The following is a 22424-nucleotide window of genomic DNA, read 5'->3' on the forward strand; positions in this document are numbered from 1 at the left end:
CACATTTCAGGTTAAGCTATTCCCATACAGTAACACACTATAGTGCTCTTCAACAAGCTTGTGGAGGACAGAGGTGTACAGACCCACAGATCATTTTACCTCCTGTTTAGGAAAACCTTCCCCAAATTTTTGCGAGGCAGTTAGTCAGATTTTATAGGCTGTTAAAAAAGACAGGTCAAGGGTATACTGACTGAGGTGAGCATGTGCATTAAGCAGAAGGCGGCTCGCTGTTAGAGAAAAATAAAAAAGGATGACACATCGATAGAAATGAGATTTACTATTAGTAGGGAGCAAGGAGGGGAGAAAGGGCAGATGTGGCATTGCTGTGGAGTATCAAAAGAACATTTCAGACAACACCATCATTAAAAGTACTAACTTGTATATGTTCAGGACCATCTCAAATTTCATTAAATCATTTTTTAAACAGGTTGTATTGATGAGTATTTTTAAAAAATTTCAGCACCAACAATACTATTGATGAAAATGACAAGGCAAGATTTTATATGCAAATGTAAATAAAACTCAACTTGGTCAAAATCATTTAAGCACTTTGGGTAATTTATTGCCTAGAGATTGAGATGTGTCACCCAAAAATACAGCAAGGAGTGATTACAAAGCCTCTTGATTTAATATGAAGGGAAATGACCTATGCAGCCTAGCCAGATATTCTATTAAAAACTGGGAAGAGTAGATGATGCAAAATTATCTTCACTCCGTTTCAAATCCACATTACTAAATTTTTCCTAATAATATTTATACAAAATGCAAGAAAAGTTTTCTGCATTATCATAATCTGAGAAAGTAATTCCCCCCCATCTTCCTAAGATTTGCAAAATAAAGGAATGATATACTCATATCAGTAAACACAAAGTCTGACCTAACATTAATAGCTTTTTTCTCACATTTGTGAATGATTGTGATGATACCAAGATGATATAATCATTTTTCTTAGATATGAGACATTACCTTACTAGTCTACAATTGGTACATCATTTTCTTTTTATCTATTATTGAAACAAAAGCCATTATCAGGCTGAAACATACAGCTGAATTTGAAACATAAATCAATATAAAAGTATCTAAAAGGTATGTAAAGGGTCTAGTATTTTGATTACATAAATAATAAATAGGGAAAAATACCTTTTTTTTTGCCTTTTTCCAACATAGTACAAATCTGTTAATCAGGAGACTCCAATCTGTCAGCACTCAAATTTAGGGCATCGTTTTAAAAATGGAAAACTTGCCTAGTAAAAAATGCAGCAAAATGCCTTTTAAGGACTCCATGCAGTGGACTAATGGCATATATAACTTATTTGAACAGCACACCTGATAATGCAAAACTTTTGATGATACTGAAGTGGAAACTGGGTTTTGGTAGTACAAGTTCCCAGCTGCACACCTTAGTACCTTCAGAATGGTCAGTTTTATTATGTTCTCATTGACAGGCTCTACCTTCCATAAATATGATACCAGGGACTGCTGGATGATCCTCCCTAATCTGCTCTCTATAAGTTGTTAAGTTTCCTTTGACTACAAAACCTAGAATTCTAAGTTTCTAAGCACAACATGATCAACTTATTTTGGGGTTTTTGAGCGGTCTTGAGGAATGTGTTCTCTTAAAGACTCTAGAGAAAACAAATGTACTCCTGTACTGCATTATAATGAGATCATAATTTAGTTGGTATATTTTTTAAAGGTCTGTTCAGCTAAGTGAATTTTGCAGGAATTCAATTGCTTTGTGAGATTCCTTATTTTTATTTTTCTTCTTAAGAATACTCAACTGATTTCCAACTCATTCTTTCTCAGATTTCACGCAGTGTATTTATTGCTCACCATGTCTTTCTTTTTCCCCACTCTGACCTCAGATTTTTAAACTCCTACTCTCATTTCTGAACTCCAGGTACATACTGAGCCCTTGCAAAGCCTGCCTAGCCAAAACACGTGCATGAAAATCACAGTGAAGAAACCAAGCCATTATTCAAGGAAATGTCACATCACTGCAAAAAGATGACAGTTACCCAATAATGAACAACCCTGAATGAAGTCTGTCTCAAAGCTTCCATCTAAAGACAATAGTGTTAGCTCGCAAAATGCATCCCTCTCTTCCATTCATGAAGCCTGTAGGACAGGTAAACCTAAGTCTGTCATGACATTCATGTCAATCTCACCTCCAACAGGACTAGGGGAGGTGCTGGGAGTTGTTTTTTTTTTGCTTTTCCTCATCTCTGATAATCATTTCAAAGAATAATTCAGGAACGTAGTGTACAACACATTGTTTATGTCCATGTCATCTCACATCTGAGACACTATTCTTAAATGTCTACAGTTGTGCTGGAGAAGTTTAATAAAAGTGGTTTAAAAGAAGATGGAAAAAGATAAGGCAGTAACTGAAAGATGTGAAAGAAAACAAAGCAGCTAAGCAGTTCTTTGGTAGGATATTATTTATTGATTTTAGCTGAAAGAAGGTACTTGCAACTCAAATCAATAATTTATAGCAACACACCAGTGAAGTAGGGAAGATTTTTCCTGCACAGTACCAGGATGGCTGTTCTTCCTAATAAAAATGTGTGGTTCTGTCTATCAATAAAAATATGTGCCCCAGTGAGGACCCAGAAAGGGAAACAGATGCTCAGACTTTGCATCAGTGCCAGTGAATCAGCACTGAGCCCCAGCTCATTCTTTTTAATTAAATTCTGGGGGGGGGAATATACCATGTGCACACACCAGCTTTACTAATTTACTGTGGCACTCAGGGTCTGGCTTAATTTATTTCTTTATTTTTTTACTCAAAGGTTTGTGAACACTGAAGAAATGTTTCCTCAATTAAAAATCAATAGAACAGACACTGATGTGTACAGCAAATCATAACACAATGTGCAGTGCCGAGGCACCAGTGGCACGGAATACCCCTTATTCATTTCTGTTTGCTTTAATAACAAGCTGTAAATGTTTTGTTGATCTCAATTCCTGTAACCCTCTGGAAAACTGTTGACCTTCTGCTAGTGTAGCAGTGGTGTTATTCACATGCCATGTTATATTCTGTAGGTGCTATGCTGGAGGAAGTGATCAGTTTCTGGATAATCCTCAAGGAGTTCTGATTTGTTTGGTAACCCACTCTGATAGCAGTAACTACAAAGTTTGGATTAGATTTGAACTGAGAAGCTGGAGAAAAAAAAATAACAATTACAAAATTTCACAAAGCTGGCTGATACAGACTGCACTTTCAAGCTTCTGAAAAATGACAACTAATTGCAATGGTGGGAATCAGAAAGGTACGGGTGGAACTTGTCACGAAATGGATTTTTTTCCCCCAAATGAAATACCAGTTAAATTCCACTTCACATCAGAACTAAAAGCTCAAATGTTCTTTGAGAATCAACATTTGGTTAAAGATGCAGTGACTCTTCTCAGATGGAGGTTTTTTATTTCACACTAACACAGTATTAAAAAAAGTATAATATTCAATTTCCTAATTTGAAACTAGAATATTTAGTTCTGATTCTTACTGTAAGAAATATCATTAATTGAAATTTTCTGCAGGGAAAATGCCAATGAAAGCCAAACTAACATCCTCTAGTGCAGAAAAACACATGCAAAAACTTGGGTCAGTTACAACTGCTTGCCTAATTCTATTACAAACATTTGTTTTTTTCTAAGTTGCTGCAGAACTCCATGAACTAATAATGCCTGACAATCTTGACAAGCCACAACTCCTACAGCTCCAGGAGTCACCCTCCCATGAACTCTACTCATGTAGAGTGTAGTACAGTGTGTGCACTGCCCATACAACATCTAGGTTCCTATGGATGTGCATTTTTTCTCCCTCCAAAGCATTCCATGGTCAGATTTCCCTGTAATAAAAGTGTCTCACACTCCCGGATGAACAGGAGGTATTCCCTACCTGTCCATTGACAGTTGTGCCACCAGGGTCACATCGGTGTTGTCTGAAGCAGGCTCGTACTCGTAATGCAGAAAATACAGGTGAGTGCGATGGACGGTGAAGCGCTCCCGACGGAATTCGTAGCACAAGTCATCCTCGTCCAGCTCCGACAGCTGCTTCTGGAGCTGCAAGGAAAGAGTGGACGTAAACGTCGTTTCCTTGTAATTATTTTAGCAAATCAGAGAGAACCACGAGGCTGGGGACTTGCAGAATGATGCGAGGACTGGAAGTGGAACATAGAGAGCAGCAGGGTTTTCCTGAGCCTCTTGTTACTGCACAAGAGATTAGAAGGAAGGGCTTGCAAGTAAATTCGTAATACAGACAGGACACTGTATTGTGGTCCATATATTCTATATATTACCTGTATTACATACTTTCAAGATCCAGACTAGCAATGAAACAGTGATCAATCACAGGTTGAATAATCATCAAGTTTCAGAGTTAATGTCCTGATGTGATGCATAATTTCATCCTGACTAGAAGCAGTGTTTCAGACTAGTCATACACGTTCTCCACTAGACACTCAGCAGCAGATTCAGCACTGAAAGATTCCCAGTTTGCTGGCTCTGCTGGAGAACAGCACCTGCTGCGGACAGACAGCTGGAAAAGGAACGTCTTTAACTGATCATTACTCCTTCTCTTGAGATTTATGTTCTTTCCACTGCAGAGGTGTCAGAAGTAAGCCTACACTTTAAATTTAAAGGGATTTATGGTTCTGGTTACCTAGTTGGAGAAATCTGGAGGATGGTAGATAAATTCCTGGCTCTCTTGAAAACCAAGCCTCTTCAAAGTCAAAATGGGCATCTCAAAGCAATCTAATCCTTAGCAATCTCTTAGACATGTAGCTTTAAGAGAATAAAGTTTTGCTCTGGAGAAAAGTAGAAGAGAAAAACTGACCAAATGCCTATGCAGACGACCAATTCCATTCTGAAACTAATTATTTTTGGGGTTAAACTAGACCATCACTGACAGGCCCCTTACAAATCAAACTATGCTATGATTATATGAGTCTGTGATTTTTAAAGCCAAACATCTAGGTAAGATACTGAGAATGCATTAATTTAAAAGGAAAAAAACAGTAAATAAATAATATCTGAAGTAAAATGTTATGAAGACAAAATTTTTTATGGTTTTAACATGTGAAATTGAGTTCACTATCTACTGCTCTAAAATGTAGGTTACTAATAAAGTTATCACTTTTATATATGATTTCTTAAAAGAATCTTTTTAGAACAATAGTCAATTAATAAAAGATCCATTAGCAAGTGAGAAAAATACTCATTACACACAAATTTTAAAAATTTTGATCACAGTGTACCTCAAAACTATTTCATTGAAAATATTATTGAATTACAGATACCTTTTTGTCCTGCTCAGAATGATTAAAGTAATAGTTTCACCATCATCAAGAAAAAAAAAGAAGAAAATGTAGGTATTTTTTGTTCTGTGTTATGAAGAGCTATTGTTCTTGGAACTATAAGCATAATGGCTGCCATCCACAGTAATGCTTACAACTGAATGTTTTCCTGTGAAGGCTGATGGAATAATTCCTGATATTTTCCTGTACATCACTCTATAATCTTCTTCTGAATAATGGAAATACCTACTTTGACTTCAGTGAGTTTTGGATCAGGCCGTCATTTTTCTCTGCTATTGTTCTGCACAGATCTTAAAACACCCCTCAAGAGGGACTGCTTTTGAAAGATGAGAGCCTGAATCTTGACAAATCTTTACTCAGGCAAAACTTATATTGATATCAAGATCTCTTTTAGGTGGAATAGAAATCAGGAGTTCTTTTACGTATCATCAGAGTGTTATTCCTTCTGTTTTACAAATCATCATTCAGGTGAGCCTACACTTTATTTTCAAAATCACACTCAAATAATATTTGAATTAAACTCAACATTTAAAACAACTAGAAGCTGTCTTGTATCTTTCTTTTTTGAAAAGGGACATTAGTGTGCCCTTTACAGAATTATTAAGCAGATGATTGAAATTTAAATAGTTAAAACAACAGCAATGCACATTTTAAGGATGCCTTACTGTCCTTCTGAATGTACAAATGACCAGGCCACAAGATTTTAATTGCACAGCAGTTATTCATCAGGCAGTCACCGAATAATTATCAGGCGTTTGGGTTGAAAGCTAAGAGGCTATAAATACTTAATTATGAGTTCAAGAATAACATTTGGAGTTAAACTATGGCTTTGTGCACTATTGAACCCTGGGGGGGAGAAGAGGAGGAGACACAGCTTCTTAGGAGTCCCACCTTTTTAATGGTGAAACTCACCAAATCACAAAGTTGGTGATGGAAGTGAAGGAGAGAACATAACATTTCTTTAATATAATCTTTTCTACAGCATACATATTATGGGGATCCATTATTTGAAGACAATGAACTTATAGCTTGGTTTCAAGTTAGCTCCTACACTGTGTCTTTTTTAAAAAATGTGTTTATAGGGGGAATGCTGACAGATCTATGCAAACAGATGCTTAAATACAGTGCACAATCAAAATAACCTTAGTATCAGCTGGATTTGGTAAAATCCATTATGGATTTTTCTTTTCCCCATTACAGATCCCTCCATTATATTGATAATGATATGCCTAACCAAGCAAAGATTTCTTAGCTGTAGAGACAGCATGTATCCTCATATACCTGCTAAGCAAAGATTCTGTGCTTCTAGAAGAGTTTCAATGCTAAGGCTACTTGCCACTTAGCTTGTGGGAAATGTCACCCCTAGGAAACACTCTCACAGTTGAAAAATATATTGTTTTCAGACTTTGTGGGGTAGATATTGTTTTAGGAGATACTGGGCTGGGAAATTACATGTGCCTTCATTAGCATCATGGTGCTACTTGCTTCAGAAATAAAAATGTCAACCATGATATCCATAATGCCCAAACAAAGAGACAAATACATAAAGAAATTTGGGCTAAATTATTTCTCTGAAACATCATCTGTGGCAGGGGATCAGGCTCCATCTCAGGAAAAGTAGTCTTTGAAGCTATGCTTGTCAGAGAAATAATTTAGCCTTGATCTTCCAGGTCTACCTGTCCACCACATTTCTAAGAGATGCTGTGTTTTGTACCCCCATGCCAGATGGCAGACCCATGTATGATACATGGCAATACAACATGTACCTTTCACTGGTAAACTGGTTACTCTGCTCATGAACCTTCCTTCTTAAAGCTGTTCCTAATGTAAGCAAACTTGTGATTGACTTAGATTTTTTTCCCCTAAACTGCTGTGTCATTGAAACAATTCACTTCCCACCAAAACCCAGGACATCATATAAGATGAGATCAATTAAAAATCCAAGATCAGAAGTATTTTCTCAGGGATTAGATATCAAAAAAGATCAAAGCCCACCAACAAACAATGTCATGTCTAAAGGCCAGTTAGATCTTGGGGAAGAGGATAAGACCCCTAATGTAGGCTCTCTCATCAAGTTTTTAAAGTTGAGGTGAGGCGTTACTAGGCTTAAGTCACTTGCTCAATATCATACCAACACAACAACAACTGAGCAGCTTAGATGGAAATGTAGAACTTTCAAATCATCTTTCCATTTCCCAGGTGTGTGCAGTTAAGTTTCATAGCACAAATCAACTCAGCTTAGCCACTGAAATGAAAACTTACACCAGTTCAGGATGTAACTAAAATCTGGTTATAAACTGCAGCAGTTTTATTTTCTCCTCTGTAGCTGTCCCAGTTCCTACCAGTAGCAATTTGGATTGCAACATTTAGCACTTTAAAGGTGTGTGAATTAACAGTTGCCTTTAGCATGGCATAAACAAAGCAGATGATGATCTAGAGAGGAAAAAGCATTCAGTGAGTCTTGTTTTGGATGACCTACATAAAGTCCTTCTGGCCATTCCAATGACCAGTAATAAAAACCAGACTAATCCCACATCAATTAAACTTTTATTCCGCCCACACTATAAAATTTTGTACGTTTGCTATGGGTCAAATTGAGCCTTCTGGGAAACAAAGCTGCACTAAGGACAAAGAGGATAGTGCCTGAGCAAACACACCTGGCAAGAGGAATTTTGCTGCAGCGTGTGAAAACCACTGATACTCCTGCTAAATGGAAGTGATGGCTTATCCTGACTGCAAATATTCAACATAACTGAGAATGCAATTTTTAGGCATGTGGAACATCTCAGACAGTTCTGTATATATGAAGTACAACTTGCTTTGATCTTAGCTGCAGATGTCAGATTTGGTAGTTCTCTGCATCTCCTTTCCCCGTACCCTTGACAAACCTTGTTGTCTGAGCTGTTCCCAGACCCCCTTGCAGCACAGTGTCTTGACAGGTAGGTCACCTTGCTTTTGTTGCCCTAGATGTCTCTGACCCATTCCTTCTTGTGTGGGAGGTTCTATGGGTCTAAGTCAGTCCTAGTCCTATGTCTCATCCCATGCTTCCTATTCAAGCAGGCTGCCTACATAAGGCTGCTCCTCATGCCTACAGGCATCTAATTGTCCTTTTCTCTTCCTGGTATAAACACTCTCTCCTTCCTTTCTGCTTTTGACCTGGATTTTATCTATTTCGTATGTGAATCTGGATTTTTTTCTGCTCCCTACAGTCCAGACATCACTGAGGGCAATGGATTTCCCTCAGAACAGGGACCAAATACAGGTTCTTGCTCTCAGCTCTACTGTCCAGTCAGAACATGGCAAGGAGGATTCAGAGGGAACAGTCACAGAAAACACCCATCTTTGTCCATATCCCCTGCCTGCAGCATGCTGGGTCACTGGGATATTTATAATCCAGTCAGATGTATCCATGCACACACCTAAGAAAGAGTCTCCAGAGACCTGAGCCTCCTTAAAGTCAAAGCAAACACCACTGGCAATGTGTAAGCTATTATTTTTCTGCACTATAATTTGCCTAATTTGTCACCAGATTTGCAAAAGACATGCTCCTGGCCCAAAAGTCAGCTCCTTTTCTGAAGAATGGAGTATTTTCATGAAGAGGTCATCAGAACTTTTGATATGGGCAAACCTCCAAGATTTCCCCCATGTTTCACTTTCAAAAAAATGGAAGAAAAGAAAAAAAAAATCCAATTCATGTGCTCCTCCACTTAATAATATTATAAACAGTTGAAAGCAGTATAATGGCAACTTTCAGGCAAGTAACAGGATGGTCTGCCAGCTCAGCTTTTAATAACAATAACAGGTACAATAATAGAAACAACACAGCTGGGGGAGTCAGGATTTCACCTCAAAACTGCCATATACCATCTGTTATTACTAGAGAAAGACTATGACATCACAAAATAGTAGCTTTAAATTGCAGTTCTACAAATGAGGCTGTACTCTTGAAATTCAGCAGGAGCAACGGGTACTCAAAGCATCAGTCTGCGAATTCAGGGCTGTGATACTGACTTGGAAGCTCCATTTGCATGTTATTTTCAGTCACTCAGAAATTGCTAAATTTGTTAGTAGTGTTTATACTGTGTGGTATCTTGCTGGAATCTCCCTCTTTTCTGCTGGCTACTTTAAGTTGGCATGCACAGTCTTTTGCTCATATTAAGAATCTTTGGTTTTGCACAAAAGAAGTAACTAAGTAAAAACATACTTAATATGTAAGTACACATCTAAGCAAGTGTGTTAAGTAAGGGATGGCTGGATTTTTTGAAACTGTTTCTTTGTATTGCTGATTTGAAAATTTGAGAAGAGAAACCTGCAGACATTTTTTCCTCCTGTCTTTCCTGAAAGTCTTCTCTAATGGGAATGTATTGCCCTTTCCTTAAACTGAGTGTAATAAGTGATACACTTTCAACTGATCTTGCTCCTGGGCTTTGTATCAAGACACAGGCTTCACTAACAAGGGACATTCCATTCAACCTTCAGATTTAATGCTTTGGTAGAAGTGCCTGAGAAGCAGTCTGCAGGAAAGAAGTTTTATAAGAATGCTGAAAAGCTGAGTGTGTGCCTTGGTCTAAAATCAGGCTTATAATAACTATCTCACAGAGTAACTATAGAGATTGGCTGGAACATCCTGGTGAAATATTTTAGGCTTTAGAGTAGGTCCTTTAGAATAAAATGCTGGCTATAAGCATTAAAAACCAATAGAAAATGTTCAAACTTGAGATTATGATAAGCTTTGGCTCTTTGGATTTCCCAAAAATCTTCTGCATTGCATCAAAATAGGAAAGAAGGTTTGGGAAAGGGGAAATAGCATGGAATAAGTAGGATGGAGTGACTAAGGACATGCTCTAAGGCCCACTCAAATCAATAACTGTGTTTACAGGAGGATTTGGTTCATATTCTGAATTCTTCACTCAGAATCTGCACAGAAGACAAAGGGATGGTTGTAATACCAACTTGCAGAGAAGAGCCTGCTTTGTGTGACCTCACTCCACCACATACTGAACAAGGAGGACTAAGGGTACTCTCAGCTCATGGCAGGCTCCTACTCCCAGCCTGTTCCTGCCACACAGAGGGTCTTGAATATTTTCAGGAAGGGATGAAGCATTCATGTACATGAAGACATACATGTATGCATTTTTACATAAACAGAAAAATTATCCCAGTCTGTGGGGTTTTTTGGCTCTAGTATTTCAGTTTCTGAGCCCTACCTGTTCTATACATTCCTATTCATAATGCTTTGGAATGTAGTACCAGTCCTGTTTGGTGAAACTGAAGATCAGTGTCAGATTAGATCAGGACTCTGCACTACATTATCTGAAGATGGCCTTCAGACCTCTTAAAATTCACTCTGTGGTATTATACTTTCATAGCAAACATTAGAAAAAGTACTTCCACATGCATATAGACATAATATATACTTAAGGATACATGAATTCACATGCATACTTAGAGGAAGGGTGAGAGAGAATAAAGTGAGGTCCAATTACCTTTTAAACTAATGCCCCTTTACATCTCTCTGGCACTGTTAGGAGTCCTTAAAAAGGGAAGATACATAATTTACATTCATTTTAAGGCCATTTCTGCACTGATGAGAAGTGTAAAAGGGCCTTAGAGAAACAGAATCAGCCCAACAGTACCCACTGCCACACTTCCTTTTCTTGTTTTACAGATATTTGCATTACAAATGGAATGCCTTAATTACAGGTTGAATTGTAAATAAAACATCACTACAAATACTCAGCTGTAGAAAAGCAGTGGCTGGTACATTGGAACAAGACCTTAAGGGTATCTTTTGATACAGCCAGGCTGTGAGTGAGACTCACACCAAGCCACTGCTTCTTCCACAGCAGGGCTCAGTGCATTTGTTGCTCAAGTAATTCTCTCCAATTATAAACAGCAGAGCTGTTCTGACATTCTTTCCGCTGCTCCACAGTGCAGAGAAGCACAGGCAGCTGAAGAAGCACCTTTTACTCATGCACACTGCCTTATGTAAGAAAGCCCTGTTGGGTTTTGGGGAGTCTCAATTCAGGAAAAAAAAAAAGGAAAAATAATAGGAAAAGAAAAGATAATTCAAACAGCAATTCCTGCCTCATACAAAACTGACTTAATAGATTTTATACTTTTTTATGTGACATACATGCTTATGAATCCTAATGGAAGCCTATGAATCTTGTCAGACTGAAGGTTCTTAGGGGCCAGCATCCCCTCCCCTGTTGTGAGCTGGCTGCCTGGGGGAGTGCAAAAGCAGGGCAAGTGTACAGTGAGGATTTCTCAAAACTCCAATCTAGACCTCAAATTGTGGTTCAAGGACTTTCAGCACCAAAGCTTAAAAGCTCCTGATTGATTTGCTTTCCAAGAAGAGTAATTTTTGAGGACAGGTATACTTTTAAAAACATTACCTCCTGCTCAATGCTTCATTACATTGTGAGTGAAATGTCTTTGTTTTGAATCTACTTGCTATTTCCACTTCATGCCCCCTAATTCTCTTATGGGGAGGAATGACAGTGGTTTCCTCTTCGCCTAACGAGATGTTCTGCTTCTGAAGATAATCCTGCAACAGACCATGGGAACGTGCTGTATTTAAAAGGACACCTGTGACACTGTATATGCTACAGCAGATAGAGCAAGAGTGGTTTTCAAGATAATCCCGTTCTTAGGGTCTCATAACTTCAAAGCTGAAACTTGCTTGTTATATCCAACAGGAAAAGGACATAGTCAAGTTTAGAGGGGAGTTTATATCAAGGGCAATTAATACAAATGTCTTCTCCTAAGTGACTACTCTGAAGTTTTCTGAAATTGGATTTTTTCCTACATCTGATTGTTTTGATAGTAGGTTGTTAACCTTTCAGTATCTCTTGGCAAATTAGGACTCACAAATTTTTTGTATGTCTTGCTCTTTCTCTTCCAGCGTAATTTATATATATATATAAAATTTAGAAATGGAGGAATGAGTTATATTTCCCATTCAGACACAAGACATTCCATATAACATATTGCATTCTACTTGTCTTGAATAAGAAACAGGCTTCAACAGTTATGTCATTTCCAGTGTCTGTCAACCAGATACTAGTTCAGTAAAATGTGTTGTTTTAAACTTTAGGGACTGCCATCTAAAGCAAGGACTTGCATTTGTTCTGCACTGATCCCAAGGAACTTGTTGTCTGAATAAATCTGTTTATTAAGGATTTATAGAGCTCTGGAAAATATAGCAAGAAGTCTGTGACTTCATTCATGCTCTTTTAATCCACATATTTTGAATTCAGTATAATTTTAACCTGCATTCTCAAAGTGTGATAAAGGTGAGTATTGTTGTCTTTTTTTGTAATGTCTCAGTCGCCTTTTCTCTTCCTATTCTACCCTCTACTCTGTCTTTGGTATCTTGATGTCCCCAAGGGTGAGGCTCTTAGTGGTCTTTTATCACATTGAGTTCACTTGATTGCCTAAGAGCCTCTTGCAGAGGATTTTCTTCCTCCATGTGCTTTTGCTCTGGTGGTGCACTTGCCTTCCCTCTCTCTCATTCTCTCTCTCTTTCTTTCCCTCACCTCCTTGTCTCTCCAGTTAAGCCCCATTCTTTCAGAAAACAGTAAGATGGTAAAATAAAGTGTCTGGGAAGCTCTGCCCTGGGTTAAAATATATTTATACTTAGTGCTATATCTGAAAATAGAATCTCTTAGTGCTGTATCTAAAAATATGGGAATGGCATCTCCTGTGGTCATTTTATTCACAGACTAAATGGAAACACTACCAGCCTCAATGATGACATTGATTGTCACTTACCTCTTAATTGCTAATGTGTACATGATATTGGCTTTGCTTAATTGATTTTTATATAGATAATGTTGCATATTTTAGAAATATTTTTTCCTGAATAAAGTGTTACAGATTCCTTTTTGTTTCCTTCCAGACTATGTAGGCAAAATTGGTACTTGGTCTACAAATCTCCAGAAACCATACTATACACAAGGAGTTCATATATATCTGGGTATAAACACTTCAGTTAACAGGTTTTTTCCTTTGGACTTACATGTACTAATGCACAAGCACACACATATACATACATCTGTGGGTAAACATCCTTGACTTCAGTAATTTTCAAAAGATTTGCTCAGTCTGAAAGATTCTGATTGCAAATGTTATGCAGACACACATAAATACTGCTTTGATTGGTTAAGGGATAAACAGAAAAAACCTGTAGTCTCACAGTCTATATGTACCTCAAAGCATTTGGTCATTCTGTAGTATGCAGCATAGCAAAAATTCACAGATCTAAATCCAGAAGTCTTGGTATTTTCCTTTCTTCTTCACTACTTGTGCACTAGTATCTACTACACAAAACTGACATAACTGTATATTGAACAAATACACAGCAAGAAACAAGACCTCCTGGAAAGTTATAGGTCTGCCATACTGAATCCAAAACACATCCCTGGCTACTAAGGAAAAAAATTTACTCTATCCTAGCTGAAACCAGGACAAGGTTTAAGGGTGAGATGTATAAATTTGCCTAATGGAATAAGAACCCAAATCCTCAGTTTTAGCTTGTGATGTTACCCCCGTTGGGGATTTTGCAAGGGCAAAGTAGACAAAAAAACCCAGCAAAACCCAGGTTAAAGAGGAGATTAATACGATGGTTTTACAGGTGAGGAACAGAGGCACAGAGAGATTAAATGATTTGCACAGTGTCACCCTGGGAATCTGAGCATCGCCTTTAATTCTCCTGATTTCCACTGCTCTGCACTACTCCCACAACCAACTCCAAGTCTTCAGAAATCCTGTGCCTTGTAGGAACCACCTGTGTATCACCAAATCTTAGACATCCCACTTACATTTTCACTGTTAACATCTGCTTCACTGGGGCAGCCAAAGAGTTCCCGTCTCAGCAAATTCCCGTCATATTCCAGGAATGTCAGGTAGAGGTTGCGGAAAAACTCCACATGCTTGTTTTTCACTCGCAGCTTCTTTGGTGAATTCCAGTGAATTACCTCAGAGGAGAAAAAGAGAAAAGACATCCTGCTGTTACGATACAGATCTGCCTTATCTGCTCATTTTTATGTGTGTTCAGTGTGCTGCCCTCTTAAAAACCCCCACAAACTATCCAGACTTCTTTCTGTCTTTTTACAGGGAAGGCTTTGTCATTTCTTCCACAAGTAACTGTACATGCTGGAGGTGATGTGCTTGGAAACTCTTCCATGGTATCATCTGCACATTTGAGTGAGGGTGTTACTCTGTGCTGAGAAGCAGCACCTTGTAAATACTTCCACAACTCTAACCACGGAGCTGGTAGTTTATGGACTCTGCTGAAGAAGATGGAAGGACAAGGGACACAGCAATGTAGGCATTAAACATTAATCTCAGATTTCCATGTGACTTTCTGATAATGAAATTGATTCCCTGTTTCAGGCCAGGAAGCCTCTTTCCTGGTTAGGCATTGAGAAGAACCAGCTTGAAATTAATTCCTATACCCATTTAAATAGTTCCAAAAGGACTGAATCTAATCTGACTTCCTTTTTGCCATTGCTTCACTTAAACAAGACTGATCTCTGTTGTATTAACATAACACAGCAATGCAGTACAACTTCTCATCCTCTGAGTTCCAATTTCTAGCAGGTATTTATTCTCTGCTAATGGGACATGACTGTCACAGTGGCCTAGACTTAAACTGTAATGCTGGCATAAAGGGCCTGATCCTCATTTGCATTGATGCAACTCTGCACTGCTGCCAGTGTGAATGGCAATGGCGCCCTAAGGAAAAACCACGAGGGAGTCGATAGTAGCTTGCAGGAATGATTTCATTTTATAGAGGCTATATTTTAGACATAAGAAAAAAACCCACTGAATACTTTGTATTCAGTTTTATTCCTGTGACTCCTAAAGAGGTTAAAAAGAAGAGTCTCCCTTGGGAATGCTTCCAAGCTCCAAGTTCTGGAAGTTCTCTGCATCCATTAAGTTAATTGCGTGAAGACACCATGTCAGTCACACAGAGCACAGAGCTGCAGCACTGTGGTCAGCTTTGCTCTGAACATCACAGCTCAGGGAGGGAACACCCCGAGCGAAACACAGCACACCCAGCAGGAGCAGCCCTGAGAGGATGAATGCAGTTCCCTTGGTGTTAGCAACACAGCTCCCTCCACAGGAACGGGGAGTTCTCTGAAACCACAGTATTTGTTTCCCAGTGAGTGGACTGGATGAGGAAAGAGCAGGATGCAGCCTGAATTCTGCTTCGACTACAGCAAACAACACGGTTGCTCCACTGAGTATTTATACTGCCATTAAAGCTATGGCACTCTACCTACCCAAAACCCACGAAGTATCTCCTGATAGGAAAAGCTTTATCTGTTCCTGGGATTTCACTGCTAAGCCTACCAGGATGTCAGAAAACCACACAAGCACTTAAAAAACCCAACAACTGTAAGGAAAGAAGATAATTTCAGATATTGGCAAATTGCTTTTTCCATTTATAGGAACACTTTAAATAAAGATTATGATGCATCTACACACTGCATAAATTTGAGAAATTATTCAGACCAAATTACTTGGTGTAGGTATTTGTCCCAGGTAATGCAACACTCTTTGCTGGTTTTACTTTTGTCCAGATGTTCAGAAGTATAGCACAACTGTGCAGTAACATGTTGCTGCATCATGTGGTGAAAATACAGACCACAACATAAATGAAAAGAGCTTTGGGTAGGTAACAGCATAAACTTAAGACACAGGTTTTCTCCACTGAAAAACAGATCTTCAAAATCTCCCTTCTTTGAAAAGAACTTGATGTATTTCCTCCATTGTATTTAACTGCAGCAAAAGGCATTAATGCTTGAAACAAATCTCAGCCACTGAATCCTACCACAGGTAAATGGGCACATGTAACAGAAGCACGGGGCTGAAGGAACCTAAAGGGCTATTTAACAGTTTTACAGGGTACCAGCATGCATTTTCACAAGCAGGCACAGAATGGAAGCTGTCTGCTTCCATTGTAACTTGTACTTACTTAAGAGTGGATCAAAGAAAGCTACAAATCTGGCAAATGGGAGAAAAATACTTGTTAAGAAAACCCTTTTGTGTGCTTTACATACTGCTCCTACACTTCCTGTGTTTCCTTTTGGATACTCACAAGTATCCTCATCTTCACAAACATCCTAATGCTGCTGAGCACTCTGAGTACCCAGAGACCTGGACACCATGAACGTAGAGATGGCTAAGGATGATAACCTCAGAAACTGCCACAGGACAGGCTTCTTGGTACTGCAGGAAATTCCCATCAACACACACAGTGTCACATCACATCCAGGCGTTTGCTGAAGTCTTTACCCAATTGTGTGGGAGATAATTTCAAACCCAAACAACAGCAGTTGTCATGATGCTGCATGTACACTGATGTCAGGAGCCTGGAATGAACTGCACAAAGCTGAATGGAACTGATGACTATACAAAAAAGCTGATTTTTTAATCAAGAAGGACAGCACATGCCAAACTGTGCTAAAATGATGTGCTAAAGAACATCAAGGAACTATGCAACCATCTGGATGACCTGAGGTAGAAAATCCACAAAACAGGTCTAGTAAAAAAGCAGGCTGCTTTTCAAATGTAACACAATTAGATAAACACTATGAGATACTAAAGCATAAAAAAGAACAGCAAGTTACAAAAAGCAACAAGACTCTTAACCATTGATATACAATACTACATCCAAAGACCATACTCTTTTTTATGTCAGCCCACAAACTCACATTCAGTTCTGGCTGTCTGATATGGTCTATTGCACCATCAGCTACAGCAGAATTTGTGCAGGCCAAGACACTCTTGTACAGACTGGGCATCAGTGAGGTACATGATAAAGACTGCACAGCTATGGCCACTGCATTAGAGACTTTACTGTGCACAATAGTAAACTGATTGGAGAAATAAAAAAGATCAGTTGGCAAGAGACTACAGGGAAATCAGAAAAAAAAAATCACTTTGTTTAAAGACTGTTATCTCCACATTAAAAAGAGAAAGTGAATCTAGAAACTGAAAATCTCATTACTCCAACATCCCCGTTCCAAGGCTGAATAGCACCATAATACTGTGTTTATTTCTTCTTCTAGTTTCTAAGCTATTCCAAAGTTCTGCTGGCTTACAGAGGAAACTGCAGCTAGAAATATAAAATTCCAGTGCCATTATCTGGGTAGACACCTCAGGAACAATGCCAGTCTTCAGGTTGACCTATGAATCCTTCCCACTCTTGATCACAGCCTCCTCAGAACTATGAGAAAGTACACTTCCTTAATCTTCATTTAGTAATTTCAGTACTGAAAGATCAGAACTTAAAATTCCACATCTATTTAACACTTGGTTAGTTGTCATTAAGCAATTTGGCACTATCCACATTTCTGTTAATACCATCCTAGTTAATCAGCAAGCATTACCACCCCCTGATTACACACAGCCAGCCTCCTGGAACACTTCCATACGCTTGTGGCCTAAAACAGGCTAACTGCACCCATGGTCCCCATTTATTCCTCAGGTTCTGACCCAAGGCACTCAAATGATGACACAGTGGGAGCCTCATAGAATAGCAATGGGATCTGAGATGGGAGGGAAGAGAGGATGTTATATGCTGGGGAAGTCTAGGAAGACTCTAAGAACAGTTATCTAGATGGAAATACACTGAAAACAAAAATCCTACCAAACCTCCTTATGTCTGCATTTAATAAATATCTGCATTTAATCTCTGGGGAAGTAAAATATTTCAAATGTGATGTTCAAACCACTAAACAATAAGCTTGAATACAACATTATTTCTATTGGTAACTTTAACCATTTTTTCCCCCTGAAGCATTTTCTCTCTCAGAAAGAAGTATTTAGCCAAATGTTTCCTTAACCACAATCTCTTCCATTTTTTTTTACCCAAAGACACATCTTGATAATTTCTCACTCTGCTTCAGCTCTCTCAGAATCATAGAGCACAGGATATCCTGTATAATTATATACCTGCTTTCTAGGCTGAAGGGCAAGAAATAAGACTAAATTAAGCTTAAATTTAAGCTTAAAGAAGTTTAATTTTGCAAGGCACTGAATAGATATCCTTTATTAAGCCCATGAGCACTTCACAATTTAGGCAAACAAGTGGTATTTTTTAAACAGGAAGCTTTCCTGCTAAGAAACTAGACTCCTTTCTTAGGCAACCAGACACTTCCCACTGAAATCAGTAGGAGTTAAACATTTGGCAAATCCTCAAAGTAAAGCCACCTGTATATGTCACTTTAATGTCATCTCAATCGGCTTTTTTAGAAGTTTAAATATGCCCTAAATCGTACTGCAAATATGTTCCACATGTGTAACTTATGCCATGACTAGAGATGTCTGGAAACTTTGTATTTTAACTGTGTTTTATCAGAAGTGAATGGTTTAATAAAAGAACCAATTTCCTCAGAAAGGTTTGTATACTTCATAAAAATGTCATCATAGAGATTTTAATGTGAAAATGTTAGCGTAGGAAAACATACAACCACATGAAGGCGATCATATGCGGTTCTTTATTCAAGCGTGGGACACAGGGGCATACAGTGCCCAAATCTTGTGCCCGAGAATACAGAGTTGATTTGTGATAATTATACACGTTAACTAACCTCCACCCCTAGATACGGATTATCCTATTCCTTAGTTACTATCTTAAATCACACCTATGCTTCTACCCTGATCCACACTTTATTTGGTTAAAACAATGCTTCTCAATTATCTCCTGGGCTACAGTCACACTTGATTCGGTCATTACAATGGCATGGAGCTGGTTGCAGAAGCTGACGCTTGTTCCAAAGCTGAGCTGCGTCAAGTTCCAGTTGTACGTTCTCTACCTTCCTCCCCCCCACACATACCTCAACTTAACTCCATGGTAAACTTACACAGAAATTATATTTTTAACCCTCCACCATCAATATTACTAAACCACGTAAGTAGAAGAGACTCAGGCTGGACTAGCCAGCAACTCTAAGGTGCAGGCAGTGCTTTTTGGATGTGAGACTCAAATTCCTGCCCTGCCAAGTTTGGCGCCCATGGTCCCAGGGATTACTTTACTCCACTGCTCACTGCCACTGCTGTACGGCACTAAGCTGACAGACTGTCCCTGTGTTGTACTTTCCAAAGCTCTTTATTTTTCCTCTGAAGGAAAAGTCCTTCTCTTCCTTCAACTCCTGTGCCAGTGTTTAATGAGAGGTCTCCTGCCTGCAGAAGCACCCCTATAAACACATGGTGCTTCTTGTTTGGCTGGAAGCTCCTGACTGATTCCAATCCTCACTCAGAGGATGGGTATTGTTAAACCCTCTCCATCCCTCACTCCTCTCATTGCAGTTTTTCCTTCACTGGCATTAAAAGGCATTCTGCCAGGCTGCAGAATCCCAGAAGTGCTGCAGGTTAGAGTAGAAGTGCTTGGACAGCATGGGGTGGCTCAGGGACTGGAACACAAAGAGGTGACATGGGTCATGTCTGAGGCAGAACTAAAATGATGCATTACAGTTATGGAAGAGAAGCTGTTTAAACTTCTGTAAGCAGTATCACAAAGTCATCCCAGCGTGGAGGACATTCCGAGGGAGGACACAGTGAATCGCAGAACACAAGTTCCCAATGGGGAATTTATGAGGTTCACTATTTACCTATCTGCCAATTTAGTACCAGCTGTATTCAGAACCATTTGAAAAGCTGTCAATAGGTTGTAAAGCATTTCTCCATGTTGAAGTGTGTGTATATTCTAATAATCTGATACATTCCCATTGAAGACTCCAGCATCTGATTTTTGTGATTGTGAATTACCAGATTGTCTGTATGTAAATAGCATCTGTATCCTTGACAACCAGACTTTATGACTGACTCATTCAATGAGGTCATGATTTGTTGTCAGAGGCATCAAAATTCATTACCTTCTTTCATCGTACTTTTCCTGTCATTAGGTTTGTGCCAAATCATAGTAACTGAGATTTCCTTACAGACAGGAACAAACTACTAACCAAGAAGCAAGCAAAAGCAATGCATAAACGAACCTCAGATTCAGATGGATCCCCCACCAAAAAAAAAAAAAATCAATAAAATGGATAGCCATGCAACTTAATGAGGCCTAAAAAGAGAAAAGGGTGATTAGACTCCTCTTCAGGCAATATAAAATATTCAACTGCTCCCTAAGCCTTGTGTAAATGTGAACAAAGCAGCAAAGAAGTGTCTGCACACACACACACGCACACAGATCCCTGAACAGCCGCCAGCCCCGGGGGTCCAAGTTTACTTGACACAATGCTGTGCATAAGATATGAAAAATCCTCAACTCCAACGGACTTTGAGGCCAAATGGAATTAAATCAGCACCTTTTCAGTCTGACAGGAGGATGCACTCTGATTTGGTTGAGGAATACTTGACTGGGTCAGCTTTACCTTTGAATTTAAATCTCTCCATTCCCTTCCTTCTTCCCTATGCTATCCCTCTTTATCCCCCCAGTGCAAACTTCAAAATCTGCCTTTCTTACCCTCTTACCCTGAAGGTTTGTTTTACCTAGTTTCTCATTCCAGTCTTACCACAAAACACAGAATGTACCAAATCTGTTGTGTTGTACCATTTGTATCAAATGCCATAGAACTGACTAATTTGGGTGATTTTAAGAGTGCAATTTTTAACTTGAGGTAATGACATTCATTAATTTTTTGTGAGACTCATATATGTAACCAGCTGGTTCATTTACAGAACTAGAATTTTGATAATTTTCATAATGCAAATTTACAACTTTAATTGGTCTATGCCTTTTTTTTTTAATTGTATAAAGAATTTTAAACAGTGCTGCCTGAAGGCCAGTTCTTTCACTGCTCAGTATGGGAAAAGACATTGAAACCATAGGGTTTTATGTGCACTAGATAAGGCTCTGGCCTCTCTTTCAAGGCAAAGAATTTCAGCCCTGATTTAGTGTGTAGGGGTAATTTTAGTAGCGTGAATAAGTCCAGTTTAGCTGAAGAAACTGCTTATGTGTCTGCACCCTTTGTTGAGTTAAAATACCTCAGACCAGAAAATCACACATCTTAGACTTCACTGCCTATGCTGTAATGGAACTGAGAGTGTCACACAATATACAGCAATAAACAACCAAGTCTGAATTATAGTTGTAAAGATGAATTTGTTAATTGATAAGAAATAAAGGATTTCATTTGTTTTTAAAATACCTCTGTCAAATGCTTACTTGTAGATGTTCTGTATGAGTTAGATGTCCCACACCTGAAGCAGATTAGTTAATACAGTCATTGGACTCAGAAGATCAGACTTCTGCTCTGAGGTGAGCTCCACCAGCCTCCAAACCCACTCATACAGAAGACACTTTGGCTGTGTAAATCCAGATGTACAGCAACACTGAAAGCACCTTACAGCTATTCTGCCTGCCCATCAGCTGCCTTGCCAAGAGGATATCGTCTCCTGTAGGTCTGTGTTTTATCTGCTGCTCCTATATGGATACTGCAGAGCCCCTATGGTGACTCAAACTGTATTTAGGCAATGGAACCAAACCCTTGATCCTTGTTACCAGCTTCAGTATCTTTTCCCAGGTAAATGTCGGTGTCTTCACCTTGTGCCGAGTCCAATCTGACTGTCTCGGTTATATAAATCAATGTCAGCCTCTAATTCACAGCAAAATACTGTGATATGTCACAGGTGGGAGGTATATTTTTCTGAAGTTCATTTTTTAGGAAACATTTTCCCTGTTACAAATCTTTCTTTTTGTGTCAGGCCCTACAATCATTGTCATACATGATTCTCCACGTGAATGCAGTGCTAAAATCTCTACTAGCACTTTGTTTCATGGCATAAAACCATGATGCTTTTAAAGTGTCTGTGGTGATCCTGCTATATAAACAGAGAATATAAACCATTTAGTGATTAGTGTACTGACAGAACAGTGATTTAACTTTAAAAGCTGTCCTCAAAGGATCACACCTGAATAGTCAGTTGTGAATACTTCATATATGAAATTCAGTCAATGATGGCCAGTTTTGACAGGTCAGTTAACCCATGTAGAAGAATTTCTGTCTCTTGGAAGCACAGTTTTTGCAGTCAATGTGTTGAGAATGATTGATTTTCTATATTCATCAAGTATCTGGTGCTCAT

General features: G+C 38.8%; 1 protein-coding gene across 2 annotated transcripts in view; it reads right to left on the minus strand.

Annotated features, from left to right (window-relative positions):
- The window catches only part of LARGE1 (LARGE xylosyl- and glucuronyltransferase 1), a 272408-nt gene that overhangs the window by 20479 nt on the left and 229505 nt on the right, over positions 1–22424 (minus strand). For both annotated transcript variants that reach the window (XM_063395775.1, XM_063395774.1), the window contains 2 exons: positions 14144–14299; positions 3902–4065 (listed from right to left, as the gene is read on the minus strand). In XM_063395775.1, coding sequence (XP_063251845.1) covers positions 3902–4065; positions 14144–14299 — 320 coding nt within the window. The remainder of the gene's footprint in view (positions 1–3901; positions 4066–14143; positions 14300–22424) is intronic.

Source organism: Prinia subflava, chromosome 4, assembly GCF_021018805.1.
Source record: "Prinia subflava isolate CZ2003 ecotype Zambia chromosome 4, Cam_Psub_1.2, whole genome shotgun sequence".
Classification (NCBI taxonomy): domain Eukaryota; kingdom Metazoa; phylum Chordata; class Aves; order Passeriformes; family Cisticolidae; genus Prinia; species Prinia subflava.